This window comes from Conger conger, chromosome 14, assembly GCF_963514075.1.
Source record: "Conger conger chromosome 14, fConCon1.1, whole genome shotgun sequence".
Taxonomy (NCBI): domain Eukaryota; kingdom Metazoa; phylum Chordata; class Actinopteri; order Anguilliformes; family Congridae; genus Conger; species Conger conger.
This window is the reverse complement of record NC_083773.1, coordinates 26905872-26929257: the sequence shown is the minus strand read 5'-3', so window position 1 is coordinate 26929257 and position 23386 is coordinate 26905872. Positions and strand designations below refer to the sequence as shown.

The 23386-nt window shown below is 43.5% G+C and overlaps 2 protein-coding genes across 4 annotated transcripts; one reads left to right on the top strand and one right to left on the bottom strand.

Moving 5' to 3' along the window:
* The first annotated feature begins 658 nt into the window (after window positions 1-658).
* stat2 (signal transducer and activator of transcription 2) lies at window positions 659-19687 on the top strand. 2 transcript variants are annotated; one of them, XM_061220247.1, is made up of 24 exons: window positions 663-852; window positions 1441-1572; window positions 2061-2208; window positions 3243-3338; window positions 4720-4812; window positions 6050-6128; window positions 6425-6504; window positions 6963-7111; window positions 7227-7385; window positions 7474-7563; window positions 8322-8381; window positions 8671-8691; window positions 9195-9288; window positions 9390-9431; window positions 9688-9771; window positions 10198-10296; window positions 11117-11252; window positions 11591-11643; window positions 12321-12415; window positions 12800-12939; window positions 13931-14119; window positions 14558-14612; window positions 15560-15660; window positions 16520-19687. In XM_061220247.1, the coding sequence occupies exons 2-24, from the start codon at window positions 1442-1444 to the stop codon at window positions 16777-16779; spliced, it is 2454 nt and encodes an 817-aa protein (XP_061076231.1). In that variant the 5' UTR covers window positions 663-852; window position 1441; the 3' UTR covers window positions 16780-19687. The 2 variants fall into 2 exon arrangements, with proteins under 2 accessions (XP_061076232.1, XP_061076231.1); XM_061220248.1 differs by lacking the exon at window positions 15560-15660 and having other exon boundaries at window positions 659-852; window positions 16520-16692.
* gpr84 (G protein-coupled receptor 84) lies at window positions 18980-22983 on the bottom strand. 2 transcript variants are annotated; one of them, XM_061220267.1, is made up of 2 exons: window positions 22733-22983; window positions 18980-21431 (listed from the first exon to the last, which is right to left on the bottom strand). In XM_061220267.1, the coding sequence occupies exon 2, from the start codon at window positions 21428-21430 to the stop codon at window positions 20312-20314; it is 1119 nt and encodes a 372-aa protein (XP_061076251.1). In that variant the 5' UTR covers window position 21431; window positions 22733-22983; the 3' UTR covers window positions 18980-20311. The 2 variants fall into 2 exon arrangements, with proteins under 2 accessions (XP_061076251.1, XP_061076250.1); XM_061220266.1 differs by having other exon boundaries at window positions 22795-22983.
* Window positions 22984-23386: the final 403 nt, after the last annotated feature.

The window sequence follows — 23386 nt, the reverse complement described above, 5'->3', positions numbered from 1 at the left end:
ATAAGCGCATTTGTCTTGGATAATGCCAGTTACATATATAAAGCATCCAACCAATCCCGCAGCTTGATGTGAAATGCAGATTATTTGACATGTAATGCTCACATTGAGTCCATCTGGGCTTTCATTGATAAGCCCACACCGTTGCAATAGCATCACACAAAATTCTGGCATAATAAATAACGCAATGACATGCTAATAGTACATTAGCTACTTTGATTTGCGCGCCTTTCTTTGCGTCGCTTATTTTGGCACTGGGTAGTGGAGAAATACATCGCTTTCGCTTCGTCACTTCTTGGAAATCACCTCCTACCAGGGCCTGAGTTTCTATTTGCGCTGTTCCCTGATTCTCTCCCACTCCCACTGTTAAGCAGGTTGCCCCGCCTCTCTTCTCTCACAAAAGATTGACAACTCTACTTGACTATTCACAGTAACCATACTGCTTCGAGATCGACCAATCAGCACTTCGCTGGAGCAGTCTGGAAATTGCACAAAACCGACTCCATTTTGGCGCATTACAATAGCATTGTTGAATAATAAGAGCCAAAATGACGCCCAAATTGCGCAAAGCAGAGAAAGGGTGGCTTATCGACAAGACAGCCAATAAAACGCTTGGAAGGACATAACAACCAATAACCGAGAAGTTTAACAGAGGGAGTGAGAGGAATATCTTGCTAACAGGAGAAACGAAAATGGGTTTATCGCTGGAGAGTTTCAAGTTGTCGCGAAAAGCTGCAAGAGCAATGTAACGATAATCAAAGGTATTTCACGATTTTCCAGCCGTGAGTTCCAGGATAAAAGTTATACCGCAGACTGCTGCTTTAGGAAGTAAACTAAAGGGAAGTAATATTTCAGGTACGTTTATTTTTCTGTAACAGTTGCCTACACTACAGACTAGTTGTCTTCCTGTTTTTTTCCATTTGCTACCTTGTTATGTTCGCTGTTAAGCTGAGTTTGACGTTAACGTTATCTGACAGATTAAAAAAATTACTACGTTAGCCCCAAATGATCATGTTTCAGGTTCCCGAGTACCAGTTTACGGTTTAAATTCATTATCGTGAAAGTTGTTTGATACCCCATACATTAATGGATATGCAATTGTTTTTATGCATTATATCTAGCAGGGCTATAATTGTTAGCTATGTTGACCCAAGTGCTGTGTTTACATACCATGGAATGCAGTTAACTTGAACGCTAAGTTACCTGAAACGAAATCGTTGTCTTAGCTATCGTATGAAACGATGAATTCCACCCAAGTTAAATAATTAAATATTGTGGCTTTGCTTAGTCATGCAATGAACCCCTATTTTCTCCAGCTCAGGTATGTGGGTGTTCGTGAATGTACGGCCATGCGTGATACATTTTTTCCAGATTTTTTTTTATTATTTTTTATTTTATTTAAATAAAATAAATAGGCACTGAAAGTATGTTGTGTGTTGTCAGGATGGCGCAGTGGGAGAGCCTACAGCAACTGGACGTTCTGCACCTGCAGAGGTTGGATGATCTCTACATTCAAGAGGTGTTCCCCATGGATGTGCGATGCTATTTGGCTCCCTGGATAGAGAGCCAAGACTGGTGAGGAATAAATACATGCTGTCTGAAAGAAGTCAAATATTCAATAGCTGTTGGAAAATATGAATGTAGAGATCTCTTGAAAATTTAAGAATACTCTGATTTTGAAAGCATATAGAGTATGGTCTGCCCTGCTGTAAAATCCAGTTATGCCATCTTGAAAATTGAGCTGGTCATAAGCTCAATTTTCAATTTCAATTTTCAAGCTCAAAATGGGTTTTTAAGCTGGATGATTTCCAGACTAAATTCCTGCCACAGGGGAAATTATTGCTTGTGGATTCATGGAAATGTTCCTTAATATTACACACAACATTCGGGAACTGATATTGTAGTTGCTGTGTTCAGTCGAGGCAAAAATTCAGAAATGCTGTATCTGAAAGTACAACAGTCGGGAGGGGGGTTGTTTGGAAGGCCCGATCCCTCAGAGGAGAGGAAATGGCGGCTGCAGCCTGAGGCTATGAGGGCTTTTTGCGTCTGTGTTCTCCTCTCAGGACTCGGGCCTCACAGGACCACTCCGTAGCCAGTATTCTGTTCCAGGCCCTGCTGGAGAACCTGGACAACCAGCACAGCCGCTTTGTGCAAGAGGGCGAGTCCTTCCTGATGCAGCGCAACTTTCGGCGCTTTAAGCAGAACTTCCAGGTCTGGAGTCCAGTGTTGCTGTTGAATCTTTAACACATCACTATAATAACTGTTGTGGGGGAAAAAAACAATCCACACTGAATTTAGGTTGGTACTTGAAAGGAAGGTTTACTGTCTCCCTTTATAGTTCAAGATTAGGCCACACTAGTCTTTATCTCTCTTTTTTATTTTTATTTTTTGCAAGCTAGAATTTTCTACAGTTGTTGCATATATTATAAAGCGCTTTATTTTTCAATCTTGAGCTATTTTTAAACTTTTTCCACCACACTGCTTCTGGTTGTTTCAAGGTCACCATGTTTTTTAGTGTCTGTTTCTTACTTGGCCTTCACAAAATAAATAACCTTGTGGATGAAAACTTTTACAAATAAAGAAGAAATGGGTTTCTGTCCTTTTCTTTTTTTTTTTGTGAAGGAAATTGATTTACATTTTCATTTTCATAAAGGAAATTGGTGTTGAGTGCCAAAGTCAAGTTATTATTGGCATTAAAGCAGTTGGAGAAAGGATAATGGATACAGCACTGGATCCACTAAAAGGCCAGCCAGTCTCTCATATGATACTTTAATCAGGGAACTTACAATTATTAAAGGCAACTACCCTTGCAGGCAGGTCCTGGGGGGTATATCACAAACTTGGTGAAGCTGTTTTTACTTCAGTCCCAGTTTTGGAAGGGTTCTGGGTTTTACTCTGAAGTTATCCAGCTCAGTCAGTTATCCTGCTTCATAATATACCCCCCAGGTTTACCTATCTGTGGCCCATGTGGTGCCAGGCAGGGAAATCTGGGTGCTATCCACCTGGGGACAGCGCCAGCCCTTCATGCAGGAAGGGACACAGCTTTGATTCATTGTAATCACTGTAGCTGTGGCCACTTACTGTACCTAATCAGTGGGCTACATTAAAGAGGTCTGGTTTTCAGGCTTAGGGGGATCGATTTTTGGAATGGCTGGATGGACAGGGGTACTTAGCACAGTGCTGGCAGTTGACTTTTGCCATCTCTCGGTCTCTGACCCAAAGTCTCTCTTTCTCAATTTCTTCAGAAGTACCAGGAGCAGCCATGGGCCCTGGCAAGTATAATCCTATGGTTCCTGGGCAAAGAACTGGAGATTCTACAGTCTGCTCAGCTGGCAGAACAGGTAGATTAAATGTAATAGTGGATTAATTCAAGCCTTCCTCAAGGCACAATGTATGGAAATAGAAATTAAGTCATTTGTATCAGTTTCTGTGTTTGGAAACATTTTCTGTAGATTTAGTGATGGAGTTTTGGGAACATACACTGGGGTCCAAAAGTCTGAGACGACATGAAAATCTAGGGCGGGGAGAGTTTTCATGCGATTCTGGAAATAAACAGTAAGTTTTAGGATTTTGAAACAAATGAAAGTTACTTCAAAGCTTTGCAAGAACTACTTGACCAAGAAGAGCAAGGAGTGCTGGACGATCCACAATAACCTGACCTCAACCCCATTGAGCATTTATGGGGGCACTTCAAGCCAAGCATTCGGTAACATCACATGATTCTCTTTGGAACATTGTCACATAATGCTGGGATAACAGGTTTTGCACAAATTTGTGGAGTCCATGCCAGCTTGAGTGCATATTGCCGTTAAAGGAAAAGGTGGACACACCAAATACTAAGAAATTCAAAGATTCAACTTTTCACTGAAATTGTGATGCTGATTATGTATGAAAACGTTTGTATTAAATTAGAAAGGAATGCAAAGTAGAAGCATTTTCACTAGTGGTCTCAGACTTTTGGACCCCACTGTATGTCAAAAATATATATATAATGAGCTTTGTGTTTTTTTGTGTATTGTATGTGCATTTTGGTTTCACCATGTAGAAATTACAGCATTTTCTTTACATTGTTTTGGGACAAATGGCTTCACAGGTGTGTTCAATGGCTTCCAGAGCTTTCAGATTACATGTATTCAAAGATAACCTACAGGTGTTCCAGATTAATGTTTGAAGAAGTATGAACACAGTGTCATGTGCGCATTACGTATTTACGCCTGGATTCAATTTGTCTTTCACTTTATTTTGAAAGTAAAAACAAGTGTTTTTTAAACACTGCAGTGGCCATGGCGCATATTTTGGTCTTTGGGTTGTAAAATATGAAATGGCTCTGGTATCATTAAAACTACTATGAAGTCCATATTTGTTTTCCTTTTCCTGAATATGTTAATGTGAAAATCTGCCCATTTTTATGCATAGCACTTATATTAAACCTTTCAGTCCTAAGAGTGCCATATGACACTCAACCTGATAAGCGAGTTAAAAAAAGAACCAAAATGTACAAAACTGTGAAGAAGAAAAAAATTAAGTTAATCATTTATAAGTCTGTTTTAACTGCCCATGTGTAACAAATATCAGCATCATGTGTGGCTTGTACTGTACACTTTTGGTACATTTGGAACATTTTTGCTGGCTAGTGTTACAAAGCACTGTTGTGCTTCTACCCCTCCATCCTAAGTTGACTGCTGGTCAACATCAGAATGCCTCTCCCTCTCTACCCTCCAGGTTCAGATGCTGCAGGTCCAGCCAAGCCCAGGGGAGACAGACAACCACAGGAACATTAAGCGCAAGATGGCTGATCTTGCAAGAAGTGTGCAGGTGTGTCTCTGCATTTGAGATCTTATTGTGTTACATTGCGGTTATTTAAAAGGTGTGTCTTCCACTGCAAAGTGCATACGCACCCACAATATGCAGAGAAGAACAACAGAGAAAAGGTTTGCCAACATGTATCTGTGCAATGTAGAGAGAGAAACTGTTTCAGATTTATTTCCCTTTTTCTCCCAATTATACCCTATCATTACATTACAGTACATTATTGACATTTGGCAGAGGCTCTTATCCAGAGCGACATACAGTTGATTAGACTAAGCAGGAGACAATCCTCCCCTGGAGCAATGCAGGGTTAAGGGCCTTGCTCAAGGGCCCAACGGCTGTGCGGATCTTATTGTGGCTACACCGGGATTAGAACCACGACCTTGCGTGTCCCAGTAATTTACCTTAACCACTATGCTACAGGCCACCCTATTGACACCAATTATCCTTATTATCTGGGATACACCGTGTACATACGACCATGTCCTGTGACATGATCAAGGTGCTGTTGTTGTATGCGGAAAGCCTCCCCCTGAGTCTAAACTGTGCTGTCACAAGCCACTTCTTTTCATGCCCCGGACTACAGCTAGCCTGATAGTTGGGAGGAAGTTGACCTCATTTGTGAATGCAGTCCACTGGTGCCTGATCGACTAGCAGTGGTCGCTGGATGGTGCGAACACAGATCCCTAATCGAGTGAGCCCTCCCATACCCTGAGTGACGCAGTAACCAATTGCGCGTCTCTCCTGTGGGGCTACCGGCTGCAATCGGCACTGGCAGGGTTCAGTTTCCATCTCAGGCCATCCGTGCATCACAGCATAAATGTTTCCATAAGTGATTATCGTTTATAAATGTCTTCAGTGTAATTTTTATTTTTTTATTTGTTTTATAAAAGGGAGAGTTTCAGGGTGACTTGACTTTTCAATTGTCTACTGATGTAAATGGTAAATGGCAGGCATTTATATAGCACCTTTATCCAAAGCGCTGTACAATTGATGCTTCTCCATTCACCCATTCATACACACACTGACACACCGACGGCGATTGGCTGCCATGCAAGGCCCCGACCAGCTCGTCAGGAGCATTTGGGGGTTAGGTGTCTTGCTCAAGGACACTTCGACACAGCCCAGGCGGGGGATCGATCCGGCAACCCTCCGACTGCCAGACGACTTCTCTTACTGCCTGGGCCATGTCGCCCTTGTTGATGTGGTGTTGAAAATGGAACTTCATTCTTTCTGTGTGTAGGATATGGAGCAGAGTATCAGGGCCTTGGAGGAACAGCAAGATGAGTTTGATTTCAAGTACAAAACTCAGTCAATGGAAGGTGAGACATCTATTTATGTTTTATGGCTGTGCTGTTATTTCAGGAAAAACCAGTTTTGCTCCACCCTGTAAACTTTCCATCATCTGTCTTATCAGCAGAGTTAAATGTTCTCATCATATTTTAAACACGCTTGATCTCTTTCACACACGGTCACGCATGAATGGATTTGCAGATAATTGGACATTCCAAATGAGTAATTAGCCTGGGCCCCACGTTGAGCACCAAAAACAACCAAAACTGTCATGAGCTGTCAGAATCTGCACGTATTTCAGTGAGTAACTGCGAGCTGCTCACAGGGAATATCACTGAAGAAGAGCAGACGACGCAGACGAAGATCCTGCAGTATCTGCTCAACAGACTGGACATTTCCCGGAAGGTACTGCAACAGGTTCACTGCAACAAGGAAAACACTCACAAACTTGTGGTTCTAAATATATATCTTTTTAATTTGCTCTTTATTTTAAATAAGGTATCGGTTCAGGCACTGTTAGGTACTGGTACCATTTTAAATGTATTGTTGTAGCACTGATAATTAATGAGATCTGATATAGTAAATATGAATTTCTTTAATGCCGCCAGCTAGAGAGTTTGAGCGATGAAAGTTCTGAGTGGCCGTTCTCATCTGAAGTGCTTTGTTCATTGAGTGTATTGTTGAACCAGATGTAAAACATTTAAAAGTAGGAGCTTGGAGAAGTTAATGAAGCCTTTAAATAATAATAGTAAAAACATTTACAATTTTACAATGACGGTACCTTTGTGGTTTTTTCACACCTATAAATTAAGCTTCTGTATTTAACAGTGAAGCAATGGTTATTCTCTGTCTCTGTCTCTCAGACCCTTTTCTCAGGGATGAGTAAGCTGCTGGATGCTGCAGAGGAGCTCATCGCTGTGCTGGGGGAGGATCTGACAGAATGGCAGCGGCGACAGCAGAAGTCCTGCATCGGAGCTCCGGTGGACACCTGCCTCAACCAGCTGGAGAGCAGGTGAGCCTCCCTCTGTCTCTCTCTGTCCACCTCATTAGTGCCCTCAGTCTCTCTCCCCTTACCGCTCTCCGTCCCAGTTTTAGCGTACCCCTGATGTATCTGGTGCCTCCTGCAGGTTCACGGCGGTGGCACACTGCCTGTTCCAGCTGAGCAAGTTTCTGCGCAAGGTGGATGAGCTGCTCGAGAAAGTCACGTACGAGCGCGACCCCTTCAGGACCCTGAAGCCAGCGCTGCAGGACCGCATGGAGCTGCTCCTCACCATTCTGCTGAAGAGGTGATCCCAAACGCCCTGGGAGTGGGGGGGGGGGGGTTGTCGGGGGGTGGGAGAGCGCCATGCTGATCCCACCTCTGCTCTGTTTCAGCTCCTTTGTGGTGGAGAGCCAGCCCTCCATGCCGCAGGGGAAGGGACCCCTGGTGCTGCGGACCAATGTGCAGTTCTCAGTCAGAACCAGGTCAGTATGGACCACGTCTCACTGTGTAGAACCAGGTCAGTATGGAGCACGTCTCACTGTGTAGAACCAGGTCAGTATGGAGCACGTCTCACTGTGGAGAACCAGGTCAGTATGGACCACGTCTCACTGTGGAGAACCAGGTCAGTATGGACCATGTCTCACTGTGGAGAACCAGGTCAGTATGGACCACGTCTCACTGTGTAGAACCAGGTCAGTATGGAGCACGTCTCACTGTGGAGAACCAGGTCAGTATGGACCATGTCTCACTGTGGAGAACCAGGTCAGTATGGACCACGTCTCACTGTGGAGAACCAGGTCAGTGTAGACCATGGCCCAATGTGGAGAACCAGGTCAGGACCATTCACCAGCAGTATTTTTGTTTACCCATATGGTGTGATTTTGTGTGGCATGAATTATATAGTTGATAAAAAATGAGTCAGGAATAATTTTGCGTACTTTATGTAATGCATGGCTGCTTGGATTTAGTGTGGCACAAAATAGGAATTGACTTGGTTAAATTCTGTACATGATAATAATCCAATGTGACATACTGCATGTTGGACTTTGGATTTTATAACTTTTATCTCAAATGCCAGGAACCTTGACTTGAAAAACTCTTAGGTTAAAATTTAATCTGTTTAATAATATTGTTCAAAAGGAATTATTTTCTAAATGACATTTAGACTAGTGAAAAATACAGATTTATTCAAAATGGCATGTAGCACCCCCTTACAATACTAATCTCTCTCTTTCTCTAGGCTCCTTGTCAAAGTACCCGAGCTGAACCATGCCATGAAAGTGAAGATGTTGATTGACAAGTGAGTTGGGAAGTTGACAGCTTGCACTCACATCACCCTCATTTCCCCCTAATCTACATACTCCTGTGACATGAAACTGTGTTTCTGCCGAACATAAACGCTCAATATATAAAATAATGTCAGAATAGTAGCAGTTTGGTGTTTCTGTCTGTGTTGTCAGATGTTGGTGTTTTTTATTGGTCATTTGACACAGATAACGGTAGTGACTGCCTGTTTTTTGTCAAATGGTGAGGCTGGTAGGTGCTCTGTTGCGTTTTGGCTGAAACTGTGTCCCTGGTCTGTGTTTCAGAGATGCTGTGCAGGTGAAAGGGTGAGTTCCGGTCCCTTCTGGTCTGCTAGCACCCCAAATACATCAACTCCTCGCCATTTTACCTTTCTAAAGAACAGTGGCCTTCACCAGTGTGCTTCCCATTTCTTTGGGAAGACATCTTGTCAACTGCTTCTGTTTTTGAGATTATGGTTTGTGTTTTATCTGCAGTAGGGATAGAATGGTACTGGGTAACCCAACTTAATTCTCCTCATTGAGCCACAAGTGCTTGAGCTTGTGCGCTGGGTTCGCAGTTCATGAAAAACAGCTGACTGAATACAATTTTAAACATTTTCAGTGTAACTCAAAGCATAATTGATCTAACAGTTTGGGGACTGGTAGGAGGTTATACCTGTTAAAATGCTGCAATGCAGTGACACTCCTGGTGGTCTTGAGCCCTCCCAATGTGAAGCTGTTCACTTCAGTCAGCGACGCTGAAATGCTGGACATAGTGATTATTATAGTAAGGAGGTACAGGTTGTGCTTCTGATGTCATGTGATTGAAGGTACCGACGTTTCAACATCCTGGGGAACAACAGCAAGGCCCTGAACATGGCGGAGAGCACGAGCGGAGGCATGGTGGCTGACTTCCGCCATCTGGTGAGTGGAGGCTGAACAGAGGAGTGAGTCATGATTGACAGCTCATGGAACATACTGATGCTGCACATTCATGTCCTAATGCCCATCTCCTCTTTGCACAGACCCTGAAAGAGCAGAAATGTGGAGGCAAGGGAATTAATGATGTGAGTCCATATCCTGTTCATACACACACGCACATACACGTGCAGACTCGCACATACTACAAAATACAAGTACTTTGATTCTTTAGTGAGTACTACAGTTCAAGACTTTGGACTGTGATTGCTATTTTATCTAATTTTATCTATCTATTTTATCTTCACATGATGGTCTTCACACAGGAGGTCTTGGTGTGCATTTTCACAGAGAGATGTGTTCAGTGTGCAGTGATCTCACTGTGATCTCACTGTTATCTCACAGCTCTCCTTGAGTGTGACGGAGGAGCTGCACTTGATCTACTTCGAGACTGTATTTGAGCTGCACGGGCTGTCCGTCACCTTGGAGGTGGGTCTTCCTGTGGCTTCCCGTCCCCTTATTGGTCATCGGTTTCATGTTGGCAAGATCCCCGTTGAATAGTGTGCACATGAATGTTACGAGCATGAGGCTTTCTTCACTAGAATAGTGGCCTGTCGACTGATTCTGAGACATGGACATACCAGTCTGACGACGGTCTTTTTTAGGTTAACGTCACTTTCGCAATGTGAAGTGTATTTTCCGCGACATACACTCACCACAATACTGTCCTTGGGTTACACAGACTGAATGTGGGATCAACTTTTAATTTTTTTTTTATATTGATTCATGTTTCAAAGATCAAATGAATGTGCATTTTCGCTGGTTTGGCTGGAATTGCGCGCGGGTTTGGGACCTGCTGCATGCCTGGAGCGCCCCCTGCTGATCAGTGTTGTGCTCCGTCCTGTTCCCCCGCAGGCCTCCACGCTGCCCGTGGTCATCATCTCCAACTCCAGCCAGCAGCAGACCGCCTGGGCCTCAGTGCTCTGGTTTAACATGCTATGCACAGACCCCAAGGTGAGCACGCCTTCTGCCTGTCTGCTCTCCTTTGAAAAAACTCATCCATTTTGGACTTATTTTGTTATTGTTTAATTTTGGAGTGAGTTCTCTGTAATGACTTCAATTGGCCAAATCTGCAGACGTTGTGGCTCTCCTGGAAATAGTTTGAAGCTGAGACCCTGTCTCATTTAGAAAGGCATGTGGGAACCTGGATTAGTTCTAACTGGTAGAATTACACTTACTGAGCACTTCATAGGGAACCTGTACAACTACGTATTCATGCGGTTATCTAATCAGCCAGTAGTGTATATAATGCATATAATCATGTAGATACGGATCAGGAGCTTCAGTTAATGTTCACATCAACCATCAGAATGGGGAATAAATAAGATCTAAGTGACTTTGTTTGTGGAATGATTGTTGATGCCAGACAGGGTGGTTTCAGTACCTCAGAACCTGCTGATCTCCTAGGATTTTCATGCCCAACAGTCTAGAGTTTTCAGAGAATGGTGTGAAAAACAAAAAACATCCAGTGAGCAGCAGTTCTGCAGACAGAAATGCCTTGTTAATGAGAGGCGTCAGAGGAGAGAGGCCAGACTGATCAAAGCTGACAGGAAGGTGATAGTAACGCAAATAACCACACATTACAACACTGGTATGCAGAAGAGAATCTCTGGATGCACAATGCATCAAACCTCTAAGTGGATAGGCTACAACAGCAGAAGACTTAATACGTCTAAAAAATAAGTCTCAAATACCTAATAAAGTGCTCACTGAGTGAATATGTGGGGTGGCAAGTGTATTAAATATATATGTGTGTGTGTGTGTGTGTGTCTAGAATGTGAAGTTCTTTGCCAGCTCCCCAGTGGCCTCCTGGTCCCAGCTTGCAGAGGTGCTCAGCTGGCAGTTCCTCTCCACCACCCAGAAAGGGCTGGATGACACTCAGCTGGACATGATTGCTCAGAAACTCTTCGGTACTCTTTAAATTGCCTTGAGTTGGATATGGTGTGCATTAAACTCATGAATTTACTTTGCAACCATCTCTCATGAAGAAGGGGATCGTGGGTAAAGAACGCAAGGGATTATGTCCTTGTTACCCAAATGCCGTCCTCGACGGCAGAGAACTGCTTGTTTTCACTTTACCTGGGTGTGGTCAATGAAGCAGGTAGTAGCACTAATTGTCCAGTTGATTACATGGGAGAGAAAAGAGGAATTTTTAACAGTGGGGATAGACCCCTGTTCTTAATCATAAGTGCCCCAGGATTGGTAGTCACCACAGCAAGTAACACCTAATGTATTTCTGACCCACCAGGTAAGCAGCAAAGCTACACAAACAGCAGAATACCCTGGGGAAGGTTTTCTAAGGTGAGAAAAAGCTGGAGCAGGATATTTACAGAAAAAAAACTGTCAACTTTCAGTTAATTCTGGTTAAATGTTCATCCAAAAGCACATACCTAATACGCTGGTTACACTGCAAGGAGTTTGCTTTAAAAAAAATGCTATATACATTGAGCTCCATAATGTTTGGGGCAAGAGACATAGATCTTCTTCATTTAGCTCTGTACTTTTTGTACAATTCTTTGTACAATTTTAGATGTGTAATCTAACAATTCACATGCGGTTAAAGTGCATGTTGTCAAAGTTTATTTCAGCATATTTTTATCCACTTTGGGATCACTGTCTAGCTGTAGGATGCGCCGCCAAAGGAGTTTGGAGGCATTTGCTTGATCTTGTGCAGAGATGCGATGCTTCTGTACACTTCAGAATTAATTCTGCTGCGCTATCAGCAGTGAAGACGAGTGAGCCAGTACATGTGGCAGCCGTACATGCCCAAACCATAACACCCCCACCACGTTTCACAGATAAGGGGGAGGTGTGCTTTGAAACTTGGGCAGTTCCTTTTGGCCTCCACACTTGGCTATTGCCATCACTCTTAAGCAAGTGAATTTTGTCTCATCTGTCCACAAAACCTTTTTCCAGAACTCTGCCGGCTTTTTTAGGTACTTAGGCAAACTGTAACCAGGTCATCCTGATTTCTGTAGGAAAACCTTCCCAACATGAACTTCACCTTCTGGACCTGGTTTGACGGCATCCTCGTCTTGGTAAAGACCTACCTGGAGAACCTGTGGAAGGACGGGTACGTACGCCCCCTGTTTCGGCTGTACTATACAGCCCAATGTAACTAATAATGAAAGTAATGGCAGATCCAAGCTTTTATAACGTGTACAGGGACATTACATTACATTACTGGCATTTGGCAGACGCTCTTATCCAGAGTGACATACAGTTGATTAGACTAAGCAGGAGACAATCCCCCCCTGGAGGAATGCAGGGTTAAGGGCCTTGCTCAAGGGCCCAACGGCTGTGCGGATCTTATTGTGGCTACACCATGATTAGAACCACCGACCTTGCGTCCCCCAGTCATTTACTTTACCACTACGCTACAGGCCACCCTGTACATTATGGCATTGTAAGTAATGCTTGTGTGTGTTTGGGTGTGTCCATCTCTGTCCCTGTGCAGGTGCATTATGGGATTTGTGAGCAAAAGCCGGGAGAAGACCTTGTTGAAGAAGAAGCAGAGCGGGACGTTCATGCTCCGCTTCAGTGAGAGCATCAAAAATGGTGGCATCACCTTTTCCTGGGTGGAGTATTCTATGGACGGTGAGAATGGGTACAGGGTGGGGGGTGCATCTGCCAGATGGTTCTGGCTAAAGCGTTACTCGGACAGTTAGGGCAGTTTAAGGTGGAGGCGTGGTCCTGTGTGGAGCATTACATGAATGGTGAGGATTGTGGTTGTAGTTGTGTAAGTAACTCAGAAATTCAATGTTTTTTAAAGTTATTTAGTTTACACTTTTATCCACAGCGACGTATAGTTGATTGGACTAAGCAGGAGACAATCCCCCCTGGTGCAATGGGGGTTATGGGCCTTGCTCAAGGGCCCAACAGCTGTTCGGATCTTGAAGCACCAACCTTCCAAGTCCCAGTCATGTACCTAGCCACTTAGCCACCCTCTTTTGGCAACAGCCCAAGCGTTTTTCACAGGCACAGAATTACCCTGCACTTTCCTTGTTGTGCATGTGACCAAAGACACAAATGAGCATGTGCAGTGAGCAAAACTATTACCCTTCCTGGTGCCCTGTGTGGCAGAATCTTTCCCCATAGGCTTCTTTTGGCATTGCTGTTTCTGTATATTACATACAAGTAAGATTAAAATCGCATCTTAAAATCGCATTTTATATGCAATTACTTATGGCCCCAGTAGATGGAGCTCTACCCTCCGTCTTCTTGGAGCCATTTTGTTCTGGCTGTGGAGCCAACAAGCTCCAGGACATTTAAAACCATCACTATCACCCTAGGTATTGGTTATTATGTTACTACTCAATCATCTGCTTACATTGTATGCAGAAAGTATTTTTATGAAACAACCTTTGTAAAATTAATTATCCTAACTCCTATAATCCTAATTTGTATAAACACACTTTTTAAATGGGCATATAGGCTTAATATTAACCAAAAAGAAAGACGAGCTGTCACACAGAAAGGAGATGATGGGTATGGTAATGGTGACTGTAGGATTCTGAAAATTAGTATATGGAAGGTGGTGCTTCTGCAACTCACTACGCCTTGTCTCATTCTCTCTGCCCGTCTTCAGGAATGCCGAACGTGCGCTCGGTGACGCCCTTCACCAAGGACGACCTCTCCCAGATCCCCTTCTCTGAGATCATCCGCAACTACCAGATACTGGAGGTGGGGAACGTTCCAGAAAACCCACTGAAGTTCCTGTACCCCAACACTCCCAAAGACGAGGCCTTCGGGAAGTACTACTCGGAGAAGAGCGGGGGTGAGGCTCCTGCAAACTGCTCAATGTTTTCGCCTGCATGAATAGGGAACCAGTTCAGTCACAAACGATCAGGCGAGATTAGTTGCCTCTGTTCACCTAATATACTGTAGATTGTTATTAAATTATCTAGTTCCCTTGTCATTGCTCTTGTCCAGGGAAATTCTCCCAGGATACTTGCAAAATCTTCACAACATCAGCATCAGAGGCTAGTTTGTTACTTATCCATTAGTCTCACTGGCTGGTTCTCAAAAATGAATTCCAAGCCCTTGAGTAAACTCGGCACAGCTTATATCTCTTAACAATATGCGAGGAACTAACATCCCTTACACAGAGCCAGTCCAAGTCTTACCGTAAGTGTACTGCTAACAGGTGGCTTCCACTTGTACTCGAGGCTACATCTAGGGAAACCGTTTATCCTTTTGTTTCTTCTCTTTGTAGCGGACAGCCCTTACGCAAAATACATCAGGACCAAGCTCATCATCGTCTCCAAAGAGTAAGTGTACAAGCCCACAGACCTGTCCATGCCTGTATTGTAGGGCGGGGTGAAGCTTTAACTCAAGCTTGAGAGAACACTTTTTGAGTTACCATTTTGGACTGCCTGTTGGGAACAGTTTAAAAATATAATTTGCAAGAAGCCTCACATTAGCTCCTGGTAAAATGAAGGTTTAAAGAAAAGTTCAGCTGTGCGTACATAACTGTAAAAGTATGAAAGTGGTCCGCACTCCCAATATATTGAAAATTGGAAGCCTGAAATACCGCCAAACAAGCTTTAGACCTGTAGCCGTCATCAGCCCCAGACTTTTCAGACCATTAAAAGTGAAACCTTTTACAGCTTTTTAGCAAAAATGACAATAATTTAGTTTAAGGAAAGAAACCCGATCCATGTGTATTTGGACTCCAAATCCTAGAGGGTGTTCTGTAGGCGGTGTTCTGTTTAGGCTCGATTAGCTGTGTAGCCCCAACGCTGGCTCGTTCTTAGACATCAGTAATTAATTTAATGTGAGCGCGCTTTAGCAGTGTGCAAATGTTACTTGTGAGATTTTCGACACAAATTCAGATTAAATTAATGACTTAATGACATGTGTCTGTAGCAGTCTTCGGTCTTAGTCTTTGTCTCCGTTCCTTTTAGGCTCGATTAGCTGTGTAGACCCAACGCTGGCTTGTTCTTAGACATCAGTAATTAATTTAATGTGAGCGCGCTTTAGCAGTGTGCAAATGTTACTTGTGAGATTTTCGACACAAATTCAGATTAAATTAATGACTTAATGACATGTGTCTAGCAGTCTTCGGTCTTAGTCTTTGTCTCCGTTCCTTTTTGTCGCGCGAGGCACCAGCTATTGACTTAGCGAAGAAGCGTTCTGTCGTAGAGACCCGTAAAATTACTCCTCCAGCTGGCGATGTAACCCCCCCCCCCCCCCTCTTTATCATTGGTCGCTTTAGGAACACATTGGAAGCTAAGTCGCCCATGAATGCGTTATCTGATCCAGAACCCGCGGTGCCGATGAACGATCTGTGCATGCCGCACAACGAAGAGGCAGCCGGTGAGTGCTAGCTGTACCCCCCTGAGTAGCCTCACACACCACACACCCAGCACATCCTACCAATGGGGTGCCTTTGCAGAACTCTTCTCTTCTCTGTGGGCCGTCCCTCTAGCTCCGCATTAATTTGCCTTGGTGCCTCGGTTCCTTCGGGATACTGTTTTTATCAGGCTGTCCTCTTTCTAAAATCACTGGCAAAAAAATCACAGCTTGAAAGACTAATCGGGCACATGGGCTTCACTCTCATTGGACCACGGGCCAATGATGTCACAAACGGGCGTGGTCAGCTACTGTGAAAGGGGCCTTTGTGAAAGTGATTTTCTTCCTGTTGACTACTGACACTTTGCTTTTACTAATCTTCCCTTCTGTGGCCAGAAATGCTGATTAACGCCTTCCAGGCGAAAATACGTGGAACAGTGGCATTTGCTATTAGGAGATTGCAGAACCAAAGTATTATTAAATACTCCGTAATAGGCTATATTAATAATAGTTTCCATTGAAGGATACTGGTTTGGTGTGACACTGTGTTATCACTAGTTTGGTGGTTTTATAGTTTTTAGCAAAAACAAGAGAAGTCCACTTCTCTGAGGCTGTTGCATCAGCAAAGATGGTTACTTGCTTACTTTTCTGAAGCCGTATAAAAGGAAAACCGTTCGACCTGCTGATTAAGATAATGCGGTTTTTGGTATTTTATAATAAAAGAAAAATGCTCAGCAGTTATGGACATTTAATGTTTCATATTGTCTTCGCTATATCCTAAGCTACATGTACAAATACCCCATGGACATTAAAAAAAAAAATTAAACCGTTGATATAGCATTATGCAGCTTTTGGACTCAGCCCTGGCCTTCCTCCCCTCCAGCCTCAGACGACCGGCTCCTCCCCTCTGATTCCCTGATGGCTGAGTTGGAAAGCGCCTCCTACTCGGTTGAAGATGGCCTGTTCGAACTGCCCCCCGACCTCAACATACAGGACTACCTGGCAGGCAACCCTCCGATGATCGAAATGGACTTTCCCCACTCAGAGGAGCAGAACCACGCCTCCCCTTCTGGTGAAGCACTGCCCGAACTCCCCGCCTTCTCCGACCTCAGCTGCTACCCCCTTCCCTGCAGCCCTTACTGACTGACCTCCCTCTTTATTTATCCATATTCTTCATGCGCTGTCACTGCATATGCCTCAACACCCCTCCCCAAAGCCCCGAATCTTGGGTCTTACTTGGAACACAGCACAAGCAATGGCGTATAGGCACTAGTACCCCCACCCCCAACCAGAACAAGCACTCTAAGCTGTTCGCTGCATGCCCTACATAAAGGCAATGACCTCCTTGCGCAAGGGACAAAAAACATATCGTCTGCTGAGACCACAGCTTCAAACAAAATTATTTCCATCTACTGCAAGTCACGTGACACAAATGGCATCATCCTATTGCTATAACTGGAACAGGAAATTCTAGGTTCCAGTGAGGTAGTTAGCCTGTGTAATTGTGCAGATAATGCAAAGCATAGGATCTGAGGACTCTTTCTAATTATCATATGCTTATTTTGCGGCCATTTTGTCTTGCTCCTTTTTTTTTTTTTTGGTCTCAAGCCATATTCAATCTGAGCCTTAAACTAGAGTCCTGAATCACTGTGGCCATTACAGTTCCTGTGGGTGGTGTCAGCCCGGAGATGAACTGAGCTTTGGTTCCCCTCTGGATCCCCCTACTTAGATTGCATATCCAACTGGCCACACAAGCCCTTGCGCTCCCTCCCAAAATGAACCCCCAGTTCATAACCTACTCTGTTAAACACAGGTAAATACATTTGTTTAGAAATGCAGAATAAGCCCCGCAGTTCTGTGTTTAAATCTTTAAAATGAAAGAATTAACGGGCCACATACAATTCTATATGATACTAAGAATACATAGTAAGCGTATTTTCAATTTAAGTTTTTTTTTTTTTTTTTTTTTTTTTTTTTTTTTTTTCATAGTTTTCTTTTTTTATTGTTTTATTGTTGTCTCAGTTTGGGGGAGGCAGGAGAACAGAAAGGGCCATGTTGTTGCCAAACAGGAAAGTTTCTTGGGACAATTTTTTGCCTTCCATCATGATAGTCCAAGAGAGCGGGCTTCCTTCCATTTTAACAGGTATGCTTATTGCAAAAAAAAGAAAAAAAGAACCATTCATCTCTGAACCAGGCAGAGATGTTTGTGATGTTGGGGACCAGGCTTGACACCACACCAGTCTTTTTCTACTCTCCAGAAAAAGAACTAATCTTGCCTGGACTGACTTTTTTCATCACCAGGCATTGTTAAGCATTTGCATGTGTGTTGGTATCTTTGAAGGAGTTTGTTGGGTGTTGGGTTCTTCAGTCTCCATCCATCAGTGCTGGACTTCCAGATCCTGTTGCACTTTGTATAAACAGTGAAGAAGAATCTCTTCCTGTGTGTACTTTACTGTACTGAACCGGTCTGGGTCCCACAAATTTGTGTAGTCTGGGTTCATCAAAAGCAGGGGTAGTAGTTTGGCACTAAATTTAGTATCATACTTTTTCATTAATTAATTAATTATTTTTTACTGCTTGTATGTGTAATGTTGTCATGTGACGTTGTTGGTGACAAAGTCTCGTAATGAATGTGGAGATGGTGGCTTATACAGTCTCTATGTACAACCTGTTCTTGCTGCATATAGGTTGATTTAGCCAAACGCTAATTAGAGCTGATTCTGAATTGCAGTTTGTCCACAGACTGCTGATCCCCTCAGGATGCTGTCAGGCAGAATCTGCCCAATAGCTCATACCGTTGACATGTACTGTTCCTGATTACAGTCTTATTGCTGGTGCCATCTGGGTGTTTTGTGAAAACGTATGCTCCAAGCAGCTCTGTGGGCCAGGATCCTTTCATGAAAGGAATAGACAGCTGATCATTAGCCAGAGCCATTGATCATTAAGATTTGTTGGTAAAGACAACAGTCTTTTAGAAAAGATGTTAAACTGAGGTCCTGACTCATTGTGGTCATTAAATATCCCATGATAATTATGCACTTTTGAGATCAAGAGATTAAAAGCACTGTATTAATGGATTATTATTTTAACTTTCCTATTATTTTAAGATTTTATGATTGATTTGGGGTGAAATTGAGCCCAACAGTTGAGAAACAAAAAAATATTGTAATGTAAAACATTTTCTATGTAGTGTGTCGCCTTTTTATCTCCCAAATTGCTAGCCTTTTATCCATGAATATGAAACTCTGTGAAACATCTCATTTTAGAGCTTAAGGAACAGTGAGTGAAAGTTTAGCACCTTGTATGGAAAGAGCAACCAGAATTATTCACAAAGAAATCTGAGAAGGAAAAAAAAAAAGGTTGCATATTTTTTACATTTTATACAGTTACAGAGGGTAAAAATAACACTGCACAACACATTTCAATGCTTGGTTGGTACAGGACTTCGCATTGCATTATGTTTATTGCATTTTTACTATTTAATCCCACCAAATTAGAAAAATCATACACTATCAATATAAAAAAAATGGCTAACTGTTCTTTAAGAAATGTCAAACACTGAATGGCATCAAATCAAACATAATAGGAGGGTTAAAATCACACAAACTAATACTCAAATAATCAATGTAATACTTTATGCAAGTAAAATGAATAAGTAAATTAAAAAAGTATTTGCAGCTTTTTTCTGAAACAGGCAAAGCAAAGTACTGGTCATCAAAGGCAATGAGAGGCATAATGGCAGAAATTGGTTACCTACTTCATACCCGCAGTTTGAGTAATATTCTCAGTAACCTTTTCCTTTTAAAGGCATTTCATTATTTGTGCTAAACACAGAACAGTGCAGTGTCTGCAGTGTCCTTTGCCACATGCTGTACATTCAGTCTATATTTCATACATGTGAACAGGAATGCACATACGGTCTCCGCATATACAAATGGCCCTGTGGAGCAGACTGAAATGTCTAACATGGCATTTGCTTTCCATTATAATCATGTTCATAATAATGTTTTCCCATTATCTGCAATAAAGCTATTTCATACATAAACCTTGATACAGTTGTCTTGTTTTTGTTTTTTTTCCTAAGTTCCTAAATTCCAAGTGAAATTTAACCAGAAGCTGTAGGCATTTATGTAATCATGTAACACTTGTGAATAATAATTCAAAAAGGAATTATAACTGTGTCAATGGTATAATGGCACAGAACACAGTCCGGTTTGGACCTTATGCAGGAAGTGTGATAATGTGCAAGAATGCTCAGCTGAGTTCCTCAATTAGGCAATCAGCGTTGGGCAATGCAGGAATGTCTGTTTTGTACAGAATCTGACTTTCCATCAGAATGTAGAAATTAGCTTGTCTTTACCCATTATGTAAAGCAGTGGCAGGGAAGATGTTTCTGGAACAGAAACCAGAAATCCACGCTTAAACGCCAAGCTGTGTTCTGGAGAATTTGTTTATTTCTAAGCACAGCAGATTGGGCCATAGTTTGAAGGCTCAGTCTCCATTACTTGCATGTTTGAAAATATATTTTGTGGAAAAGTCACTAGATGTGGTCAAACATCCTTCTGGAAAAATAACTGAAGATGTGACAAATGATAAAGAATGTTGTTGGTTCCTTTTTCTTTTGTATACTGGCAAAGGCGTGTGTTACTTGGAGCTCCTGTGTGTGTGGAGAGGTTCACTGCCGGCAGAGACTGGTCAGAGGCTGTGTGGCGCGTGACAGCAGGACCCGGTACGCCTGTCCAAACTGCCGGTTCATGGCGGCGTAAAGGATGGGGTTGATGCAGCTGTTCAGCCAGGTGAGGTTGGCGCAGAACATGTGCACCACCTGAGGGGCTTTTCCCCGGCGGTCCGTGATGTTGAGCAGGATGAAGGGGGCGAAACAGCCCACGAAACACAGGAAGACGGTGAAGCACATTCGGGTCACGCGGGCAAACTCCCCGTCGTCCCCGGATGAGGTGGCGGGGGCTGGTGGGGCGGCCTTCTGAACCATTCCGCTCCCGCCCGCGGCCCCGTGACCAGTCCCCGTGACCTCGCTGACCTCGCAGCTCTGCGTCTGCACCCCGCTGTCGCCCTCGGTCGTGCCCTCCACCTCCGCCGGGGCCAGCTTCTTCCGGGACGAACGGCGGCTGAACCTGTATTTCAGCAGCGCCCGGGACGCCGCCCTCACCCGCCAGTAGATGAGGAAGTAGAAGAGCCCCACGCAGCCCAGCCCCACGAAGAAGTAGAAGAAGAGCAGCACGGTGCTGTAGGGGCGCCCCCTGGTGCGGTGGAAGCTGCAGGTGCACACCTGCGGCACAAAGACAAAGGCGGGCCAAAGCGGTCCGAAGCTGCCCAGCCCCACCGCCCAGGTGGCAGGCAGCAGCAGGGCCAGGCCCCGGCCTGAAAACAGGAGGCGGTAAACGCCCTGCCGTGCGATGAGCAGGTAGCGGCCGGCGGCGATGAGGCAGAGCGTGAGGATGGACACCGAGTTGGAGAGGAAGAGGAGCAGGCCGAAGACGCGGCACCAGGTGGCCCCGCCCCTCCAGTGCAGGTGCAGGTACGAGTCGACGCTGGTCGGCTGCAGGACGCCGCAGTAGAGCAGGTCGGCCACTGCCAGGTTGACGATGAGCGCATTGAAGTGGGTCCTCAGCCGGCGGTCCATGATGAAGACCAGCACGGTCAGTATGTTCCCCGACATCCCCACCACGCTCACCAGGGACCCCCACAGCACCCCAAAGTAACGGTAGCCCACCACCGAGGAATGGTAGCAGGAGAAGGGGTCAGTGGTGACGTTATCTGTGGCGTTCGACAGCATGCTGATGGAGAGAGGGAAGAGGCAGGCACTCATGCTAGAGTCATACCCCTAGTTGCACAAAACCGTGTACTTCCACATGTTCTGGAATGTGTCAGATTGGGGAGGGTTCATGTGTCAGGTATTGCCTCGACAAGCAGCTGCCCCTGTGGCAGAACTATGTCCTACCACTGAAGCCCTGAGTGTGATGTAATGTAGGCCTTTTGTGAACCTAATGACATGTTTATAAAACAATCTTACTCAACAGATTTACTGTATTAGGCTATTCAGATGCAGACTGGTCAGTCAGATTTCCACAAACTGAGACAGTTAACACTGAGGCAGAGTTTTTCTGTGTGTTTTAGAGAAGTGAGCAGGTTTCAGATTGCGCCCACATAAATAACCATGAATTCAGGTTCCAGTTGAATTCTGTAAATGCATTGTGGTTACGTTTGTGCATGTATGAGTGCATTAATATATACTGTAACACCCCAAAATAATTGTTTCTGTTTATGTTCTCAAAAAAGATCAGATTAATAGGCAAAACAACTAAGTGAGAAACTTTTTTGTTTTGTTTTTTGCTTCTGTATATTTTTGTATACTGTTCTATATTTTCCATAAAATGCTGTAATTCATATGGAATTTCAACTAATTGGAAAAGAGTAGCAAACTGAAAGTAGTTTTTGTGTGTGTCTGCATGTTTGTGTCCATGTGTGTGGGCATGTGTGTGATTTTCCTTTTAATGGCAGTAGATTTATATGAATGTTCAGGCATACTACAGCAGCTACATGTACCCTAGTATGATATTATTGTATGCTGGTGTTCTACTGGTCAAACAAACACAAATGACAATTCAAAACTTATTTTTGTCACAACCACACAAGCTACGGAAATGTAAAAATAGATGTTGTCAGCACTCAACCACAAAAACTGCCCACAACTGAGTTTAATCAGAAAGGACGACCAGAACACTTGTGCATGCATACTTCTAACACAACAATATAACAGCAGTGCGTAGTCATTGATATTTTTATGTTTGTTTAAATTGTTAGCCTAACAAAATAAGTTTATATGAAATATGGAAGTGTAGTCGTAAGAATAGAGAAGTTAACTTGTACTGTAACTCCAATGTTGTAGGTTGGACACTGTCACTTTCATTATACCCTTGAGCAAAGTACTTAACTTGAATTACTTCAGTGAACTATCTGGATTGGTCTGTACCTTTATACAATCTATGGTCTGTACATACAAAAAAAAAAAAAAAGATTTTAAAACAAGAAACTTAATACACAATTAAATGCACTAGTTAACTGAGCTGAAGATTACCTTATAAATGTCGAAGTAGAATTTCAGTGAGATCTTTTAGTGAGAAATGTGAAATAAGTCACCTTGATAGACGTGCGGCAGTCTCTCCTCTTCTATACAAGGTAGATGTCCTCTGGTACTCTCTCTCTCTCGCTCTCTCTCTCTCTCTCTGCATCTCTCACTTGCTTCCTATTTTAATTGGATGTAGTCACAGGGAAGTTGCAAACGCTTGCTCAACATAAGAAATACTGTGATTTATGCTGCTTATTGACAACTTCTGGTAAAGGTGTTTTTCCACAATGTTCAATGTTGCAAGTGGAGAGCCACAAAACTTGGTTGCATATTGGTGGCACACAGCCTCCAAATCTAAATGAACAGGAAGCAGAAATTGAAGAAGTGTTGTTGCTGTTGACTCCAGCAAGTGCAAAGTCATTTTGACACAAAACCTTTTCTCTGCCAGAAGGCAGGATAGCTGAAGCGGTTGGGTTATGGTACTTCAGCTACAGCTCCTGACAGGAAGACTCCTAATACTGGGGGAATGTGCTCCAAGCATTTTGTTCCTGTTAGAACAGGAGAAGCTTCACTTTGAGGGACATACGCACATAAGACATTACAATAGTCCAAACTTGATGTTCTAAAAGTGTGGAGTTTTGGCATCATGCACTGAGAATTGAA